General features: G+C 36.6%; 1 protein-coding gene across 2 annotated transcripts in view; it reads right to left on the bottom strand.

Moving 5' to 3' along the window:
- IPO8 (importin 8) overlaps positions 1 to 21,555 on the bottom strand; it is a 164,565-nt gene that overhangs the window by 50,764 nt on the left and 92,246 nt on the right. For both annotated transcript variants that reach the window (XM_043968290.1, XM_043968291.1), the window contains 5 exons: positions 21,193 to 21,282; positions 15,432 to 15,597; positions 12,566 to 12,726; positions 11,497 to 11,622; positions 10,384 to 10,450 (listed from right to left, as the gene is read on the bottom strand). In XM_043968290.1, coding sequence (XP_043824225.1) covers positions 10,384 to 10,450; positions 11,497 to 11,622; positions 12,566 to 12,726; positions 15,432 to 15,597; positions 21,193 to 21,282 — 610 coding nt within the window. The remainder of the gene's footprint in view (positions 1 to 10,383; positions 10,451 to 11,496; positions 11,623 to 12,565; positions 12,727 to 15,431; positions 15,598 to 21,192; positions 21,283 to 21,555) is intronic.

Raw genomic sequence — 21,555 nt, 5'->3', positions numbered from 1 at the left:
TTCTACTTTTTTGTTGTTTTTCTCTTGTGTTCTGATTCTTCTTTTACAATATGACTAATGCAGAAATATGTTTAATGTGATTGTACATATATAACCTATATCAGATTGCTTTCTGTCTTGGGGAGGGGAGAGGGAGAAAAATTTGGAACTAAAAATCTTATGAAAACAAATGTTGAAAACTATCTTTACATGTAACTGGAAAATAATAAAATACTTTCATGATAACAAAAAATAAGTATATTTGAAAAATAAAAGAATTTAAGTTATGAGTCAGAAAAAAGCTCCCACTGGGAGTTGCCTAAAGGTATTCTTTGGACAGTTTTCTTAGGCTAAACCAAAATATCTTGTCCTTCAAACAGTCCTACACCAACATATAATTATATAGTTACATATTGCAGTGGTTTTATGTCCACCTTTTTCTGTTGCCTTTTTTATCCTTATAAAAGCAGTTTATCCTTTATTTTCTTTGTTGTTTAGCATAGTCTATTAGAACATATATTCCCATAATGTTTCTCCAAGAACTATACATATAGTTATTACTTTTACTGCAAACCAAGGGGCAATATAGCAATAAAGCTCAATCTAACAGTTCCATTCGTGTCACCTAAAATGTCATTAAAAGAGAATTCCAATTGTGATTAAGTATATTTTCCTCTTTCCAGGTAGAGCCAGTTACTCTAGAAATTAGGACAGAGTCTTCACATTCTCATATCATTTATTCCAGAAATTGGACAAAGGTTAATACTAAGGTGATATTAGACCCCCAAAATGCCAATTTTGCTCTTAATAATAAGATCAAACTTATGTACTGGAAAAATAATTTGCTACCAAATATCTTAATAATCACAAATCTCTCTTACAGAACGAACACACACACACACACACACACACACACACACACACACACACACACACACACTCTCCCCCCAAAGGAATAGTTACCATTCATATTTAAATTAAAAATTTGAATTTCGATGTACAATATGCAACAATTATAATTCAACTAAGGAATATCTTACTTGATTGGAACCTACTATATCAAAATGTTCTCTGATAAGTTCAAATAGAATATTAATTTACTACCCCATTCACCAGTGATAAGACTGAAAAACTAAAACTTATATAGCACTAAAATGTTAATAAGCAAAACACGAAAAAAGCAAGATAGAAAAACTATTGTCTGTTAACATTAATTAGAATGTAATTTATATAATGAGTTTCTAATACTTTCCATCATCTGCTTTTGTTTTATTTAATTATATTTTTCTATCCAGAAAGATTCACCTTTTTCCCCTTCCCTTCTACATTGAAAAAGAAAAATAAAAACATCATAAACAGATATAGTCAAGCAAAATAAATTTCCACACTGGCCATTTTCACTCACAAAAATGCTCATTCTGCTCTGAGTCCTTCACTTTTCTATCAGGAGGTAGGTAGCATATTTCATCATTAGACTTCTATGGTCATTACACTAATGGGAGTTCCTAATTCTTTCAAATTTGTTTGCCTTACCATAGCTGTCATTGTATAAATTGTTCTGCTTGTTTACTTTACTCTGAATCAGTTTCATATATGTCTTCCCAAATTTCTCCAAAATCGTCCTCTTTCATACAATAGAATTCCATCACATTCATATATCATAACTTGGTCAGCTATTCTCTAATTCCCATAGTTTACTATTCAAAAAAAAAGTTCTAAATATCTATAGACATTTTGCCTACACACTTAGGGTTTATTTTACTTAGGAAAAATCCCTTCCTTAATCTACTCTCCCTCTAATTTTCTCCTCTATCTTCTCCCCTTTCTTCTTTATTTCCCTGTTGAGTGAAATGTATTTTAATACTCAACTATGTGTATGTACTTTTCCCTCCTTTGAACTGTGACAATTGGAGTGACGCCCCCTGATGGAAAGATACTGTAGAAAAGTTCTGCCATGAGGAGAAGGCGTCTGAGGGCAAGCCATGTGGCTTGGAAGGTCAGTTCCTTGGCATCAGGAAGTGACGTTTGATGTTTCCGGTTTAGACAGGAGGCTTGTGGGACGAAGAAGGGGCGAGGCTCCCTCTTTTGTCAGGACCTCGTGGGGAATGGAGCTAGAAATGCTGGCTCCCTGAGATAAAGTCATCTAGGCCTCTTTCTCTCTGTTCACCAAATTCTTATATTCCTTAATAAATGCTTAAAAGTCTAAACTCTTGCTAAAGCTTCTAATTTACTGGCAACCACTCATTAGATTTTTAGACAGTATAGCTAGAATTTTAGCCACATTACAAAAACCAACCATTCAGATGGCTGACCATGAAGAGGAAAGCTGAATCTTCTGATCTTCCAGTCTGGTAAGCACATTTCCCATGTGCTTGTCTCTTTAACTTTTAAATTGGCTGTTAAGTATATACTTTAACTCTTAAGTACTCTTAGCCTCCTATTTTCAAGCCTTCCTACCTGTTACAAAATGTCTTGGAAGGTCAGTTCCTTGGTGTCAGGAAGTGATGTTTCCTCGTGGGTACTGTCGATCAAAGCTACCAAGCCAATTAGCTTGGAGCTATGTATGGGTGAACGGGATGTTTCCGGTTTTTCACAGGTGGCTTGTGGGATGAAGAAGGGGGAAGCTCTGGTTCTCTCTTATCCCTGTCATAATAGCTTTTACTGGTGGGATCTGTTTTTTGTTTGTTTATTAATTCTTCCAGTCTACTTCTTAACTTTGAACTTAATGTTGGAACTGGATTCTGGGCACTTTGTTTGAGAAGGTCTGGGCTGGTCCTGTTGCTGTTTTCATGGGTAATGAATGTTATATATTTCCAGGATCTCAGAGACAGCTCAGGCTGGGGACCTGCAAGCTTTCAGTACTCCCAGTTGGTCTGATTTGGGACAAATCTGATTGTTGCTTCCCTTGGTTTTGAGCTCTTTAAGTGCCTGACCTGGTTTTTGGTGTCAGTAACAGCCAACTACTTTAAGATTAAGCCCCTGTCAGTTTGGTGGGAAACTCTTATTTCAGAGTGACAACTGCAAGCTCCCCTTTGGTCTGGGATTCCTGTCCTGGTTACTCCTCTTCAGGCTTCAGACTGGGCTGACAGATGGAACTGATATGACACTCTATTCCTGGGATGTGAGCCATACCACTGCTGCTTCTTTCTGAACTTGCTCCAATCTTAATATACTTCCCTGGGCCTGAGATGGTTGGAATAGGAGGGGAAGGAGTAGACTGCCTATAGGTATAGGTCTCCCTCTCAGTACATCCTGGATCTGTGACCCAGATATTGGTAAGGGGTGACAAAGCTACCAATTTGAACCTGTCTCTGTTATAGTGCCCTTATGAATGTGGGAATGCCCTGGTATGAGTCTGGGACCTCTTCTCGTCCTGGTTCACAAGCTCTCATTGGGTGCTGGTATGCTCTGCTACAGTCTGGTCCCCAGTTTGTTCAGACCTCTCTAGCTGTCTCCCTGTGTTGATATGGGTTGGAAAAATGACTCACTATGATTTTTTTCTCTCCAGGATTCAGAATGCCAATGTTTTCTTTATAAACTGCTACTCTGGACCATGTGCATTTATGAAAAAATGTCACCAATAGTAAATACAAAAACACTATTAAGCAAATATTTTTACTTATGTGCTCAATTTTTAAATAATATGAACTTTCTAGGCTATCAACAAACATATATTTAAATGTTCCAAATCACTAATAAGAGAAACTCACATTAAAGGATTAGTAAAGATACAGAAAAAGAACATAACAAATGTTGGAGGTGTTGTGAGAAAGCAGGCATAGTAACTTACTGTTAATAAAACTATGAATTGGTCCAGTCATTCTAAAAAGTAACTTGAAACTTAACCTAGCCAGGACACTTCTAGGCCTATACCCCAGAGATCAAAGAAAGACAAAAAGGAAACACATACAAAAATATTGATAGCAGTCCTTTTTGTAGTGACAAAGAATAAAAATTAAAGGGTTACTCATCTATTATATGGTATACGAATAAAATGTGTAATTGTGCCATAAGAAATAGATGGTTTCAGAGAAAGTTGGAAAGAGCTGTATGAACTTATTCAGAATGTGAGCAGAACCAGCAGAACAATTTATACAAAAATAGGGTAACACTTTGAAAGACTTGAAAACTCTGATCAGTGCAATGAACCATGATTCCAAAGGACTAATGATTAAGTATATTAGCAGCTCATTAAAGAGGTGACAAATTCAAGATGCAGAACAAGATGCACATTTTTAGACACAGCCAATGTAGAAATTTGTCTTTTTTAACTTTGCACATTTTTAAAGTTACTTTGTACCCCTACTCACAATGGAATAAGGAAGAAAGGGGGGAAAAAGGAACAGAGTAGCAAAAAATTAAAAAGAAAGGAAGAGAAGGGCAGCTAGGTGGCACAGTGGATAAAGCACCAGCCCTGGATTCAGGAGTACCTGAGTTCAAATCCGGCCTCGGACACTTGACACTTACTAGCTGTGTGACCATGGGCAAGTCACTTAACCCCCATTGCCCCACCAAAAAAAAAAAAAAAGAAGAAGAAGAATTGACACATCTTTTTTTTTTTTAAATGAAGAGATGGAATACCAGAATACAAGCAGGACAATTCTGAAAGCAAAAAGTCCAATTTATTACATACTTTAAAAAACCCAACAAGCTGTATATAAGAGATCTGCACTTTCATATACAATACTCATTTTCTGTTCTATTATTTGTATAAAAACATACATAAATATATTGCATTATATAAAAATAAAATAGCAATGTTCCCAATTTTTAAAAATTGCTACTTTATCTTTATTTCTACCTCTGTTCAAATTTTCAAGGCTTTAGAAATAAATTTAACATCCAAAAAGTTAGGATATTGGCTAGGTTAACCAATGTTACTCAATCAATTTAATTTTTCCTTTATACTTACTTTGCTAAAAGCATTTTGTTCTGTTGTAAAATTTATATATGTAATTTACTTGGTTTTTGCTGGCATCTACCAGAATTATAAGAAAATAAACCAAACTTGCCATCCACTTAAAAACACACACAAACACACACATAGTGGATAAAGCACTGCGTGTGGAATCAGGAAGACCTGAATTTAAAACCAGCCTCAACACTTACTACCTATGTTACTTTGGGCATGTCACTTAGCCTCACTGTTTGACATAATTTCCTCAAGTATAAAATAGCACCTATCGGATCAAATAAGATACTATTTTTAAAGCACTATGTACATATAAATGCTAGATGTTATTATTGCTGTTATTTGAAATGCTCATTTTATTTGGTGTTAAAATTGGAATAAGAAATATTTTTAAATGACCCAAATAACTAGGTGGACAGTAGGAGAGACCAAATCACATTAATTAACTAGTTAAATGATGGGTGCCCAGCCTTTCGAAATTATTTAGAAGGTTGTTAAAAAAACTAACAGGGGCAGCTAGATGGCTCAGTGGATAAAAGCACCAGCCCTGGATTCGGGAGTACCTGAGTTCAAATCCGGCCTCAGACACTTAACACTTACTAGCTGTGTGACCCTGGGCAAGTCACTTAACCCCAATTGCCTCACAAAAAAAACAAACAAAAAAAAACCTAACAAATAGTCTATTCTGACAATTTGGTAAGAGAACAGTAGTAGTATGGAATCGTTTATCTGTCAGATTTCAGGGTAGAAGAAGAATTTAGGACCGGAGAAGATATAGAAAATAAAACAAAATGTAAAATAGATCATTTTGATTATATAAAATTAAAAAGTTTTTACATAAACAAAACTAATGTAACCAAGATTACAAGGAAAACAGAAAACTGGGAATTTTTGAAACAAATATCTCTAATAAAGGCCTCATTTCTCAAAAATATAGAGAATTGAGTCAAATTTATAAAAATACAAGTCATTCTCCAATTGATAAATGGTCAAAAAATGTTTTCAGACAAAGAAATCAAAGCTATCTATGAAAATATATGCTCTAGATATGAAATATGAAAAAATATGAAAAAATGCTCTAGATTACTACTGATCAGAGAAATGCAAATTAAAACAATTCTGAGGTATTCCCAAAAAAGAAAAATTACCTATTTGTGCAAAAAGATTTATAGCAGTTCTTTATGTGGTGGCTAAGAATTGGAAATCAAAGGAATACCCATCAATTGAGGAATGGCTAAACAACCTGTGGTATATGATGGTGATGGAATATTATTGTGCTATAAGAAATGACAAACAGGACAATTTTGGAAAGGCCTGGAAAGACTTATATGAACTGATGCATAGTGAAATGAGCAGAACCAGAACACTGTGCAGTAAAAGTAATATTGTTTGATGAAGAACTGTGAATGATTTAACTCTTCTCAGCAATATAATGATCCAAGACAATCCCAAAGGACTAATGATAAAATATTGTCCACTTCCAAAGAAAGAACTGATATTGACTGAACATGGACTGAAGCATTTACTTTATTTCATTTTTTTCTTTTATTCAAGTTTTCTTGTACAAAATGACTAATATGGTGATGTTTTGCATAATTGCACATGTATAACCTATATCTGATTGCTTGCCACTTCAAGGAAGGCAGAGGGGAGGGAGGGAAGCAGGGATAAAAATTGGAATCCAAAACTAGAAATAAAAATGTTTATTACTTTAAAAAAAAAAGAGAGAGAGAGAGAACAGTAGTACAGGTAGTGAGAAGTGCATTCCAGACATGAGCAATAGTAAAGGACTTTAAAAAACCAAGCTGAAGATTTTATATTAATCCTAAAGGTAGGGGCAGTTAGGTGGCACAGTGGATAAAGCACCAGCCCTAGATTCAGGAGGACCTGAGTTCGAATCTGGCCTCAGACACTTGACACTTACTAGCTATATTACCCTGGGCAAGTCACAACCCTCATTGCCCTGCAAAAAAAAAAAAAACCAACCAAACTAAAAAAAAAATTTAAAAATAAAAAAATCCTTAAGGTAACAGGAAGCCACTGAAGATCATTCAGTAAAAAATAAAGTGCATTTCTGAACTTTTAAAAAAAATCACTTCCACAATTATGTAGAAGATAGAATAGAGTGAGGAGAGGAGTGAAGGAGACCAATTTGGGAGCTATTACAATAGTAAGGACAAGTAATAAGGTCCCTAAGTAATGACTATGTGAGTAGAAAGAGGGGGAAAGATACAAAAAATGTTACAGAAATAGAAATGACAAGATTTAGCATATGTAAAATTAAGGAAAAAAGGAGTTAAGAATAATACCAAAGTTTCAAATCCGGATAGTTGGTGTTATTGACAGAAATAGCCAAGTCTATAACAGAGTTGAGTTTGAGGAGAAAAATGAATTCTGATCTGAACATGTTAAGTTCGAGATGCCTGACAAACAACCAGTTTGAATGGGAGAGACTAGGCATGGATATATGAATGAATGAATGAACCATTTGTTAAGTCCTTACTGTGTACAAAATAATGGGCTAAGTGCTGGGAACACAAAAAAGAAAAGTAAGATAGATAGATAGTCCTTGCTCTCAAAGAGCTCACATTCTAATGGGGGAAGACAACACCTACAGAAGATTTCCACTACACGTCCGATGGAAAGTTTCCATGCTCCTCAGGGAAAATTGGCAAAGTACATCATAGTGCCTTTTCTTTAATGTTAATTCTATTTAAAAAAAAAACAAACAGTTTCTGATACTGAACCATCTGACAGCACCAATGACTTGGGTAACAAGAACTTTCTTTTCTGGGTCTGCAGTGGGTGTGACTGTAGTGCCTGCAGGACCAGTTGCCAGGTTTCTTCTCCACAGGGGTTGCTTCCCAGGTTAATGACTACAGACACTGGGAAGGATCATTACTGCTCCAAAGGCTCTTGGGTTCAGGGTCCTGGGCTGTCTCCAGAGAAGTTAGAAGACAGATGGTGGTCAGGGGTGGCAGTGGTGTTTTGATTTGACTGGAACATGCTGGTTCCTGTCTCTTCCTCAGAATGTCATGCTGCTTCAGCCAGGTTGGCTTGACCACCCTGTGGGTGGCAACCAGTCAGCAGCTGTGGGGATGGACAGAGTGCCCTCTAAGAGTTGCTTCCCCAGGTAATGGCTATGAGGGCTGGGCTTGCAGGAAGACCAGTGGTCTGGAGGGGGTGCTTCCCAGACTCCTATGCCTATATGCTTGCTAATAAAACACAGTTTTTGGTAATAGTAATGAGAAAGATGGGCCCCCTTTCTACAATGATTTCTCCTCTCAATGGTAGTTGCACAGCCTGGGTTGGAAGCAGGTTTGGTGGTCTGGAGTACACTGTCATGCCCAAGGTTCTTGAGATCAGGATCCTGGGCTATGTCCACAAGAGTCAGAGTGGAGACTGGTCAAGGTAGTGGGGATGGTTTGACTTGGCTGGCACTTGTTGCCTTCCTTCTCTCTCTCAAGATGTCTTGCTACTTCAGCCAGCTCTACCTTCCTGCACTGTAGGTAGAAATTGGTGTGAATGGCTGGCTCCTTTTACATAAGAACCAGTTCCTGGGGTGGTGGCTGTGAAGACTGGGCTTAAAAACTGGACCAGTTGTGTGGGAGATGCTGTCACACAAGAGGCTCTTGTGTTTATGTACTTGGTGGCAGTTGGTCAACTGTTAATGTTGGTGGAGGTGGATCTATATGTGCGTATACATATACAAATATATACATGTATGTGTATATATATATGTATATACACACATAGATGTATGCAGATACATAAGAGATATAGAAAGAGGAGGAGACCCGGAGCTGAACCCTGAGTTACATCCATAGCTGGGAACAAATGATATAGGTAATGAACTAGCAAAGAAAAACTAAAGGAGCAATCAGACATGAAGAGGGAGATCTAAGAAATAATCCAGAAACCTAGAGAGAAAAGAGTTCCTCTGCAAACTATCTGAAGAAACATTAACCCCAGACATCACGCTCTAGTCAAACTCAGACCAATCCATGATTCTCCAGACAACCTCTTGACCTCTGCACGGTGGCTTTCTTACACTGGCGATGCCTCCCTTCTTACATTTTCCTCCAAGAGTTTCTTTCCAAATCTCTATTTGAGGGAGCAATGTTAGCCATACTGCTCCAGAACAGCCAATTACACCTCAGAAGCACTTTTCAGTTCCCTTCAATGTGTTTTTGTATTCCCAGAGTCTAGCATGCAAAGTAAGCACTTAAAAAATTCTCTATCTGGCTATTTACCTAAAGAGGTCTAGAAGAATTAGGACTGAGAAAAAGTAATCAGACTTGGCAATTAATGGATCACTGGAAATTTTGAAAATAATTATAGCAGTGGAACGGCAAAATTAGAAGTCAGTTTATAAAGGTCTGGGATATGAGTAAGAAAACAAAATAGAGACCTAGTAAGGGTTGGTTGTGTTGTTTTTGTTGTTATTGTTGTTTTTGGAGGGGGGGGGTCCTTTTGATTTCTTTCTTAGAAAGGGCAAGACTTGGAACCTAAGCTACATCATGATTACTGAAAAACAGGAAATTTGTGTCCCTGTTTTCCTAAATTCTTGCACTCCTCTTATATTTCATTATAATTTCCTTAGAATATCCCATCTATGTCCTTGATTCTATGGTAAAATAGTCTACCCTCCAAAATTCCAACCCATAAAATCCAGCAAGAACTCTTGCTTTTATTCAGACAAACACAAAGGTAGGTTAAAAAGTTCTTGTCCACCAATAAAACACCCACATAGTTGGAAAGAAATGTGCCTGGCATCTAGTCTCTTACAGTTTTTGAATCCTGATAACAATTATTTTCAATCTAAACATGTGTGTCTATTAAAATGTGTCTTTTACTTAACACTTCTCAGCAATACAACAATCCAAGATAATTCCAAAGGACTCATGATGGAAAATATTCTCCACATCCAGAAAAAAGAACTGTGGAATCTGGATGCAGATTGAGCCATGCTGTTTCTACTTTTTTTGTTTTTTTTTTTCTTTTTTTTGAGGTTTTTCCCTTTTGTTCTGATTCTTCTTTCACAACATGATTAATGCAGAAATATATTTAATGTGGCTGTATAAATATAACCTATATCAGACTGCTAGCTATCTTGGGGAAGGGAGAGGGAGGAGAGGGAAGAGAGGAAGGGAGAAAAATTTAGAAATTCTGAAAACTCTCTCTACATGTAATTGGAAAATAATAAAATACTTTTATGATTAAAAGAAAAATGTGTCTTTTAAAAAATTCACTCAAATTTTAACTTCAATTGATATATCATCCTATTACCTCTAAGTGACAAGGTACATTTTTATTATGAGAGATCCAATCAGAAAAATGATTAGGAAACTAAACAGATAACAAATTTCCTTTTGTTGAAAAAATGAGACCAATAAAAAGGCACATAAAATGTATTACATTAAATTCAAAAATAGAAAACAGAAATTTCCCAAGTAAAGAATCTAACTTCTTTAATACAATCTTGAACATACCTATCACATGCTTTTGCAAAACTAGACCAATGATCCGAAGACAAATGCACTCCAACTGCTGAGTTATCTAAAAGGAATCAGAAAATAATATATGTTTAAATTTACATATGGACATACTGATGAACATAAAAACTTATACACAGGATGTAAAGATGTACAAATGACTTATCTATGCCTGATATGTTGTCCTTTATCCCCCACTCTTCCCCCAAAAAAAGAACTTGTTAATATTATCTCTAACAGTTAAAAGTTCAATAACTCTGGACCAGAAAGACATAAAACTGGATTCTATAACTTTTCTCAATTTCCTCACCTATAAAGCAGGGAAGCTTGCTAGTGATTGGAGAAAGGCTAAATAATTTATGGTACATGGATGCAATGGAATATTATTGTGCAGTAAAAAATGAATATGAAAATTATAGAGAGGCATAAGAAGAAAGAAAAATTAATGCAAAATTTATAAGAAATAGGAAAATGGGGCAGCTAGGTGGTGCAGTGGAAGGAGCACCGGCCCTGGATTCAGGAGGACCTGAGTTCAGATCCGGCCTCATACACTTGACACTTGCTAGCTGTGTGACCCTGGGAAAGTCACTTAACCCTCACTGCCCCGGGAAGGGGAAGGAAAATATATACAACGACAAAAATACAAATGAAAAGAACAAAAAAAAAGTGAAATTAAAGTCTACATAACCCAATTCCACCCTGAAGAAGAAAAGATAAAATGCAACCGGTTTTTTTTTCCCCTGGGAAGGGGAGGTGTAGGGGGGTGAGATGGGGGGAAGGACAGAATTATGGAACAATGGGTATGAAATGCTACATATAGTGTCAAACGAAGTTGATATCTTGGTTAGTTTTGCTTAAATGCTTGTTTTTCTCTTTTATTCTTTGTAACAAGGGTTGGCTTTTTGTTTGTTTTGTTTGAGGTTTTTTTGCGGGGCAATGGGGGTTAAGTGACTTGCCCAGGGTCACACAGTTAGTAAGTGTATATAAGGTTTTGAATTTAATGTACATTCTAATTAAGATTTTTATCTCTTCTTTCAATTTATGTAAAATGTTAACATTGTAATAAAATGGAATGATTTAAATTTAAATATTAGATTTGAGAAAACACACCTCTTTATGATCTTCTACAACTGTCAAAATAGTGTCAATAGTATGTAAAATTCCCATAGCCATAACAGTTTTATCTTCTACTTCTTCATATTCATCACTATGAAGAACTTTGCCAAATATCTCAGCCTGTAAAGTAAGAATATTTAGTTACTATTTTAATATTCCTTCTTGTAAAAGATTAGCATTAGGACACATCAGGCAGCACTCTGAAATTTTAAGTCTAAACTCTTTCCACTGAATCATACTGTTTTCTATAGTTACAACAATTTATCATATTTTAAATGTGGTTAAAATTTTATTATCTTTGTCAATAAGGAAGATCAGTACCCTATAAAAAACAGGAAGGAAGATCAATAAGGATCAAGGAAAAACAATAAGGAAGATCAGTATCCTACAAATAATAACAAAATTTCCTTCATCCAAACCATTTATCAGAGTTAAAAGATGAACTTTTACACTTTCAACCTGAGTGGATGAGCACAGAAAGAAAAAGCAAAGAACAGAGTGGAAAAGGAAGAGAAATAAACACATTTGTGATTATCCACAGACTTAATAATCAGCCTCAAATAATGAACTTAACAGCAATTAATGTCATTTATAAACATTTTAAACAATGCCAGCATTTATAATAGTCTTTATTTCTTTAAAAAAAAATCAAAATCATATGTAGGTATTAGGAAGGCCTTAAGCTTAATGAATATGTAGTTTCAAAATTTTGTTATAAGGGTAGTAAAAATCTCAAAACCATATAAACATAAAATTAATCTATCCTAACATTAGAAAAAAAATGGAATCATTTCCCAGAACCATCAGGATGCAACACAGCATTCAAATTCTATTTCTGTTCATAAACTAGTGTCTCCAAACTGGAAACCCTGCAAGACAGAGAAAAAGATCTTGACATGACAGTCATTCCTATAATGACTTTGTTTCTTGTTCAGTTAAATCCACAGCTTTGACTAAACTTCAAATTTTGGAACTTAATTTACTCAGATTTGGCAGAGCTTATTCTAAAACAACATAAAATCAGGTTCTTGCTTTAGTCTTGAATGGAGTTCTGCTATCTTACCAAATGCTGAGTCATGTCCACAGCAAAAGTAGCCACCTCTTGACTGTACTCACAGATCATCTTCTGGATGACATTAGTGACATCATCATTTTCTGTCTCTCTAACAATGTGTAATAGTTCCTGCATAACAGGCCTCACATGTGGCTTCACATATTCTTTGGCTAATTCAAATGGAAATAAACAAAATTAATAAAATCAAAAAAGTTCAAAAAGGAAAATGAGGGAAACTTTGTTTAGTCAGTGAAGCAAACAGAAACAATTTTATTTCAAAGTATACTGTAAGAATAATCTACTTCTAGATTCAAGAAGAAAAACAAAGTAACTAGATGAGATTTTCATTATGCTCTCCAAGTTATGTTTCCTAACACACTTCATTGATCACTTGTGGGGAGAGAGGGATGGAGAATGGAAGAAGAAGAATATGGAAGTTGTACTTATACAACACAATATCAGCATTTCCTTATTTCATATTATTAAGGATTTTCCCCACCAGTCTTATTACCATTTTTCTCCTTACTTCTAGCCCAATACCAAGTCAATGCCCCACAGCTAACACTAGTGAAGAGGTCAGTTAGATTCAAGTGCCTTTAGATATGTCAAAGAATGTATGAAGTTTGAAGTTGATTTCAAAGGTTTCTTTTAAATGCAACAATAAGCATTCATCTATTTTTTAAAGAGTTCTCTTCTTTTTCCTTAAATATGCTATTCCCTGTCTAGAGATATCTAAAATTATATTGGAAAGGATAGTGAACACAGTGGGAATGGCAGAATCAGAAGCCAAAAATATCTTAACAAGAGAGAACATTGGGCTGAATGAAATCTAGTATAAGACTTAATAAACATAAATGCAAAGTCTTACTCTTGGGTTCAAAATAAAATCATCTTCAAGTACAAGTACAAGTAATAGATAGCTCATCTTACAAGGATCTTGAGGTATAAGTATACCATCAACTCAAAAAAGTTAACAGTTTGGGGGCAGCTAGGTGGTGCAGTGGATAGAGCACTGACCCTGGAGTCAGGAGGACCTGAGTTCAAAATCCGGCCTCAGACACTTAACACTTACTAGCTGTGTGACCCTGGGCAAGTCACTTAACCCCAATTGCCTCACTAAAAAAAAAAAATAAATAAAATAAATATGCTTAAAAGTGTAAACTCTAAAAAAAAAAAAAAAAAAAAGTTAACAGTTTGGATACAGAAGCCAAAATTATGGTCTTCTTGTTGTCAGAAATAGAAGTGATACTCCCTTCATACCCTGCTCTAGCCAGAGCTCATTTGGAGAAATCAATTTAGTTCTGGGTGCCAAAATTTTTTTTGGGGGGTGAGGCAATTGGGGTTAAGTGATTTACCCAGGGTCACACAGCTAGTAAGTGTCAAGTAGCTGAGGCTGGATTTGAACTCAGGTCCTCCTGAATCCAAGGCCAGTGCTTTATCCAGTGCGCCACCTAGCTGCCCCCCGGGCACCAAATTTTAAGGAAATATATAAGTATATAAAGATATAAAGTATGATCTCCATTCATGGCATATGACAACTGCCTGAATGTTTAGAACAGAGAATAAAAAAGACTTAAGGGGAACAGAATTGTTGAGGCTAAAATTCTAGCTAGTCTGTCTAAAATATCTAATGAGTGATCGCCAATAAATTATAAGCTTTAGCAAGAGTTAGACTTTTTTTTTTTTAAAGTGAGGCAATTGGGGTTAAGTGACTTGCCCAGGGTCACACAGCTAGTAAGTGTGTGTTAAGTGTCTGAGGCCAGATTTGAACTCAGGTACTCCTGACTCCAGGGCCAGTGCTCTATCCACTGCGCCACCTAGCTGCCCCAAGAGTTAGACTTTTAAGCATTTATTAAGGCGAATAAGAATTTGGTAAAGAGAGAGAAAGGCCTACATTCATCTATCTATTAAAGGGAGAGCACATTTCTCGCTCCCTTCTCCACCAGCATCCTCAGGAAAGAGCCCCAGTCAGAGCGCCATGCTCCCCCCTTCTTCCTCCCACAAGCAAACGTCACTTCCTGATGCCAAAGAAAAGACTGCTGGTCTTGCCCTCAAAGACCTTCACTTCATGGCAGAACTATCCTATAGTTAAGTCTCTAGTAGGTGGCGTCATTCCAATCATTACAAGGATAGTAGTTTATATATATTTGAAAGTCTTCTACATGGAAGGAGTAGATCTGTTCTACTTGGATCCAGACAGAAGAAGAGCAAAGAATAGACATTTTTTAAAAAGAAAAAAATGGCCTTGATATAAGGAAAGTATTCCTAATAATAAAAAGTAACCAAAAGTGGAAAGAGCTGCTTCAAGAGATCAGTTACTCTGCACTGATGCTCTTCAAACAAAAAGTAGATGGCCATTTGTTGGACATGTTGTAGAGGATGCTTATTCAAGTATGGATTAGATTACATGGTCTTCTGGTTCTGAAATTCTTTAATTATGTTATTAAACTGAATTTTAGAGCTGAAGGATTCCTTAGAGATTATGTATTCCAACTTCTTCATTTTACAAATGAGAAAAATGTGGTCCAGAATGATTAAGTCACTTTTTCTAGGTAACACAGCTAATTAATGGCATAGCTGAAGCTAGGATGCAGGACTCCTACTCCACAACCCAATACTCTTTTCACTACAACACAGAAACACTGAACAACAAACACAAAATTCATTCTAATATCCTACAGTCTCAAAGTTTTCCTAATTTGTCCTCTGGGACAATGAGTTATTAAAATGAGAGACCAGGACTCATTTCAAAGGATCCTTCTGGGAGACAGAAGAAAGCACATTAAGAAAACAATTTAAGCGGGGGGGGGGGGGGGGGGGGGGGGGGCGCGGGGTGAGAGATAAACAAGTACCATTTAACAGATTTTGACCTTACCTTGTTCCTGATTACAAATTAATGACTGAAGAGCTATCGCTGCCTCCACCTTGACAGGCATTTCCTTGTCTTCAATTAGGCTCTTTTTTGTTAGTTCAACTGCATTTCTTAAGTTGAGCTCATTATGGAATTTCAAAGTGCTGAATGAATGAAGAACCCAACAGGACTGTAGTATAAGAAAATAAATGGAAAGCAATTATAATATCAATTACTTATGTAAAAACTACCTATGCAATAAAACAATCTAGTTGGGGTTGGGAGAGGGGGAGTTCAGGGGAGGAGTTAGTCTTACTTGGTGAACTGTTAGAGAATGCCTTTAAAGAAATGTTATTTTAGTCCTTTCAAAATGCTAGATGCAATAACTATTTAAATGGGACAGGAGAGACAGGCAGATTCATTATGTTATGCCACACAAAGATTCATGGTAATAAACTCCATATGCTTTTCAGTCCCAGGCTAATTCCCCCATGCCCTACTTTGTTCCTCCCAATCCTTGCCCACCTGCTACCATGGTTATCCCTGCCACCATCCTGCTCTACCCTGGTTCCTCTTTTTGTAGAAAGGAATTCAATTTCCAAGCATTTCCCCGTTATGCTGCTTTAGGCTGTCTGTGATGTTTTATTGCTAGTAACTATACTGTTTAAAACTCGTTTCCATAAATAAAAGGAAGCAAGTCACAACACCATAAAGTTAATGCTCGTCTTCAGCAAACTGCAAAATGGAGCTTTGTCTAAAAAATCTTAGCAACTCTTCTCCTCACTGATACTTATAATCTGAGGATTAAACCTCGCACCCCTCTAACAGAGAATGGAAGTTAAATAATCACAATCTAAGGATCCCACACCACAGTAGGTTGGCATGGTCAATTAGCACTGAAAAATCCGCTTCATAATTTTATTTGTAGGTATGGGGCTCATGATTGAAGGAGGTAATTTTCAACCTGATTCTGACCTGGGTTAATTCCATTCTTCATTTTCCCTGGAGACCAATTCCTCTCACTCTTAGAAATCCCTTATCTTACTCAAATTCACTACTTGTCATATGATGTGAACAAGCAGATGATCCTCATGCTAGTTCTGGTCTTCCTCCTACCACTTACATAAAAGACAAAAAAAACAGCCTATTTTCTTCTGATTTCAAAGTCCATGTAACTTGTTGAACCTCTCACTAAGTTCCTTCTTCTAATATGAGGGATGAGCAAAAACTGAACTGGCTCTATCTTAAGCAAGATCCAGTCATGCCTTTTCTAGCAAAAGTTAATCAGTTTTGTTCACTTCCCCAGGTTCCTTTGCTGAGTAATGACTAGAGTATCCTCTCAAAGGAGTAACTTTGCAGATTCTAAAATCACCATCATCATCATCATCATCATCACTGCCTAACACTTAAGGTATATAAAAGTGAATTCTGCATATTAGTCCTGTAAGGTAGGTAGTAAACAAGTATTATTATCCACCCTTTACAGCTGAAGAAACATCTGATCATTTTTTATAATTCCATCTTTCCTTCTCTCTTATGACCCCTAAACCTGTCATACATTCTTCACTATCCCTCAGTTCTCTCCCAGACCATCCCCACTGTAGTGGCTACATTCTCTTTCCTTCGATCTCTTGAATGCTTAGCGAACCAGGTCAGTTCTCCTACACTAGAGTTCCCTGACCTCCTTATCCTATCTCTGATCATGCTTTGCCAAGCCTCAACCTTGTTCCTTTTCATCTGCTGTAGAAGAGACATGGGGAAAAAAAATTAAAAAGCTGTATTGAGTAGCTCCAGTACAATTTTATGTTATAAAATCTCAACTGAGCCCTCAAAGCAACAAGGCAATTCCTTTACACCTCCCTAATCATCTCTCTATACCACTCACCACAGAGCCAATTTTTTTTCATCCCTCCTTAAGCCTTCTGTGGAATCCCAGCCCCCCACCCTTCTCAGCTGAAGACCTTACCTCATATTTCACTGAAAATCACTGAAGTTATTCACTAAGAGCTCCCTCTTCTTTCCTCCCCCTCAACATCATTCCAATGTCTTCCCCCACTATTCTTCCCTCACCCATATTTATTATGAAAAGGTGGTCCCTATCTTTGCGAAGGCAAATCTCTCTACACGCACCACTGATCCCATTCTATTTGTTCTTCTCTAATAGATTGCCCCCTCTATCATCCCATATCATGTTTCAAGATTCTCCAATCCAACTTCTGCTCAGCTTCCAAAATAAACTTTTTATAAGTAAGGGTCTGACCATGTCATACTATAACCACCCCTTACTCAGTGATACTGCCAAGGTCAAATATAAAATCACAACCTGGTCCCTTCCTACCTTTCTAGCATTCTCACATTTTATTTGCCTCCCCATATTCTATGATCCAATAAAGCCAACCTTCTAGCTATTCCTCTCACACAACACTCCATCTTCTACCTGGACTTTTCCATGGTCTTTCTCCCATACCTAGAATGATCTCCCTGCCCCACCCCCCACCTCCTGAATTTCCTGGGATCCTTTAAAAGTCAGTTCAAATTTTACCTTCTGCAGGTTTTTCCAAGCCCCTCCAACCTTAAATCTGCTAGTGCCTTCTCTCTGAGATTATCTTCCATTTATACTACATATGTCTCATATATAGTTTTTTCCAATTATAACATAAAATCGTTGAGGGCATGGATTGCACTATTGTCTTTCTTTTTATCTCCAGCTCCTGTCAGTTACTGGCACATAGTAGGTGCTTAAAAAAATAAATGGTGACTGACTTCAAAAGCACTATATAAAAAATAGAAAATAAGTACATGAGAGTAGTACCAAATCCTACAAAGGAGCTAAGAAACTCTTACAATATATGGACTAAATTTAAAAAAACAAACAAACAAACAAAAAGGGCAGCTAGGTGGCACAGTGGATAGAGCACCAGCCCTGGAGTCAGGAGTACCTGACCTCAGACATTTACTAGCTGTGTGACCCTGGGCAAGTCACTTAACCCCAATTGCCTCACTAAATTAAAAACAAAAAACAAACAAAAAAAAACATACAATATATGGAACGGGGATTAAACACACCCTGTTTATGTCCAGAGTGAAGAACTTGGACTCATAGGTATAAGTCAGAGAAAGATTTCAGCAATATACTGAAAATACTCCTGATAATTGGAATGGTTCAAAACTAGACTGAGCTGTCTGAGGAGTTCTAGATTCTTTTTCAGTTCTAGTGATGAGAACAGTCACTTGCAAGGGATATTTTAGAAGGCAATTCTGGTTCGGGTATGAAGCTACTTCTGAAGCTTACGTCTGACTCTATGGTTCTATTCTAAAATTCTAAAATAAGCTCACTAGGACAGAGACTACATTTTATTTACCCTAATACATCTTAATGCCTTGTGCCCATTTGAAACTTGAGATATGTTCTTGAACTTAACTAAAGCATGACTTTTAAAAAAGTTAAGGAAGAGAATGCCAACGACAAAGCCATGTCACATCCCTTCAGGATAAGAAAACCAACCAATGAACAGTTCATCTACCTAACTACATATTATCCAGCCTGAACTTCTCTTCTTATCAAGAACACCAAATATACTATGTCTACAACATTTAATTAACAATAGTCTAGTTACCCTACAAAAAAAAAAAAACAAATAAATGAAATTCACTTGGCATAAAATGTTCTTAGTAAATTAACTTTGATGATCAATTCCTTCTTCACAAAAACTTTTAAATAATTTACTATTTTTTAAAAATTGTTTTCTGGGGGCAGCTAGGTGACACAGTGGATAAAGGACTGGCCCTGGATTCAGGAAGTCCAGAGTTCAAATCCAACCTCAGACACTTGACACTTAATAGCTGTGTGACGGTGAGATTTAAAATTGGATATTAGATCATAAATCTCCCCTACTTAACCTTTCCCTTAATTTATCTCCCAGACTAGTAAATGGAAGAAGCTTCTGGTTTTCTAGTTAGAGCTTTTATTGTTATGGTAGTCACAAGGTGATGTTGATTAGAAGGATAGGAAAGTAGAAATACAATACAAAGCGTCTTAAGTCTAGGCTTAGTCTATATTCTGTATAAAACTCACCAAAACCCAAAGCCACCTTTGGGGAGAGAGAGAGAGACCGAATCAAGCACGTGCTGTTAACCGAGAGCTGGGCCGAGTCGAACTCCAGTCAGCGTCTGTCTGCAGCGCAGCCAGGAGACCAGCAGAGCAGGAAAAAAGGCCCCACTTCCGTTCTCTCCTTGCCTTTTAAGCTCGCACCCCGGAAGTAGAGTGCTCAGCAGGCAATCTGACATGCGTCGCAGGCAGATTGGTGTGCGTAGCTCATGCTATTGGTCTCCTCCCCAAAAGGGTGGTCCTAAAAAAAACTGGCGTCTCTCCATTATCTAACCGACTGTTAAAACTTTTTACCCACATGACCCTGGGCAAGTCACTGTGGTAAAAATTATTTGTAGTAAAGATTAATATAGGAAGTTTTAGCTGAATCATTTGAGAGATTGTGCATGCTACTGAAACAGCTTTTGAAGGACCTCCCCTTTTGGGAGGAAAACGCAAGAACGTGAGGGCAGGAATGGAAGTTCATACTCTCTGGCTGTGAAACTTAGCCTTGGCGGCGTGCTGGTGAGAGGAGTTTAGAAACACATGGTTGGTGTTCGAGCTTGGGTGTGCTGGTTTGTGGCCTGGTGGGCAGTTTGGGATTCGGTGAGTTTTATAAAGGAAAATAGACTAAGCTTGGATCTAAGACCATTCATCTGTATTTCTACTTCCCTGTTTCCCTAATTGGTTTTACTTTTTTTGCCTACTTAATTCCCAAGCAATAAAAACTAATCCCTCACAGATTAAAGCGCAGAAGCTCCTTTTTCTTATTGATCTGGGAGATATATATAAAAGGGAAAAGTTAAAGGGGGAGATTAATGCTCCGTATATCCAATTTTGAATCTCACATCACTTAACCCTCATTGCCCCGCAAAAAAAAAAAGCTTGCCATGTGGTTTAATTTAATTACTGGTATTATTTTTCATTTAAAAGATCCAATCAAGAAAAAAGAAACTCGAGAAACTAGGGGAAAAAATCTCACCAAATGAAGTACAAAGCTTATTAAAAATGGATTAAAAAGTAAATTTAGGTACAGTATTTATTTTTTATTTCTCTAAATATTTGCTTGATAGACTTAATTATAAAAACTATGTAATGGGGGCAGCTGGGTGGTACTGGCCCTGGATTTAGAACAACCCGAGTTCAAATCTGACCTCAGACACTTGACACTTAATAGCTGGGCAAGTCACTTAACCCTCATTTACACCCCCCCCCATATAATAGTTTTCAAAAAGGGTAAGTATAACATAGGTTTCACATGGATCTAATATCTAAAACAGCATTAGGTTACCAAATTAATAATGTATATGTAACAATATATTGGACTTTAATAAGCACATAATTAACTTACTTTTATACCTGATATATCATGCAACCATGGTTAGAATTAGATAAAATTTTTAAATTGCTAGAATTAAAACTCATTACTTTATGAAAGCTTTTTACGTGATCAGACTTTTGGCTTTTCATATCTGAAAAGTTCAGCATAAAGAAGCTCAGGTCTAAATATGTAATTTTGGAAAATAGTCTTAAGATATAAATTTTAGATCTAGCACTGATTGCCAAGATGAAACAGGGTTGAAATTAGTATAGTAATAAACTAGTAATAAAATTTTTCTAGAAAAAAGAAAATATGGTTCAACATTCTGTGCTAAGAAGGGGGTCTTAAACAAGTAAAACATACAACCATAAACTTACTCTTGCTCTGAGGTATCCCAGGTTGGACAAAAACAATGGAAATACATGATTCTGCAGCATTAATTCCATTTGGTCCTTGAATATACTCTTCTGTAGAAAGGAAAAATATTACTTCCTTAATCTCAGTTCATATTTATTTGTATGAACCACTTTTGATGGATTCAACTAGATGAATGAATACTGTGCTACAAATGGATGAAATCCAAACAAGATGTACAGGGCAGCTAGGTAGTGCAGTGGATAAAGCACCGGCCCTGGAGTCAGGAGTACCTGAGTTCAAATCTGGCCTCAGACACTTAACACTTACTAGCTGTGTGACCCTGGGCAAGTCACTTAACCCCAATTGCCTCACTAAAAAACAAA

Source organism: Dromiciops gliroides, chromosome 5 (genome assembly GCF_019393635.1).
Source record: "Dromiciops gliroides isolate mDroGli1 chromosome 5, mDroGli1.pri, whole genome shotgun sequence".
Taxonomy (NCBI): Eukaryota; Metazoa; Chordata; class Mammalia; order Microbiotheria; family Microbiotheriidae; genus Dromiciops; species Dromiciops gliroides.
The sequence above is the reverse complement of the archived record's forward strand: the minus strand, read 5'-3'. Positions and strand labels throughout refer to the sequence as shown.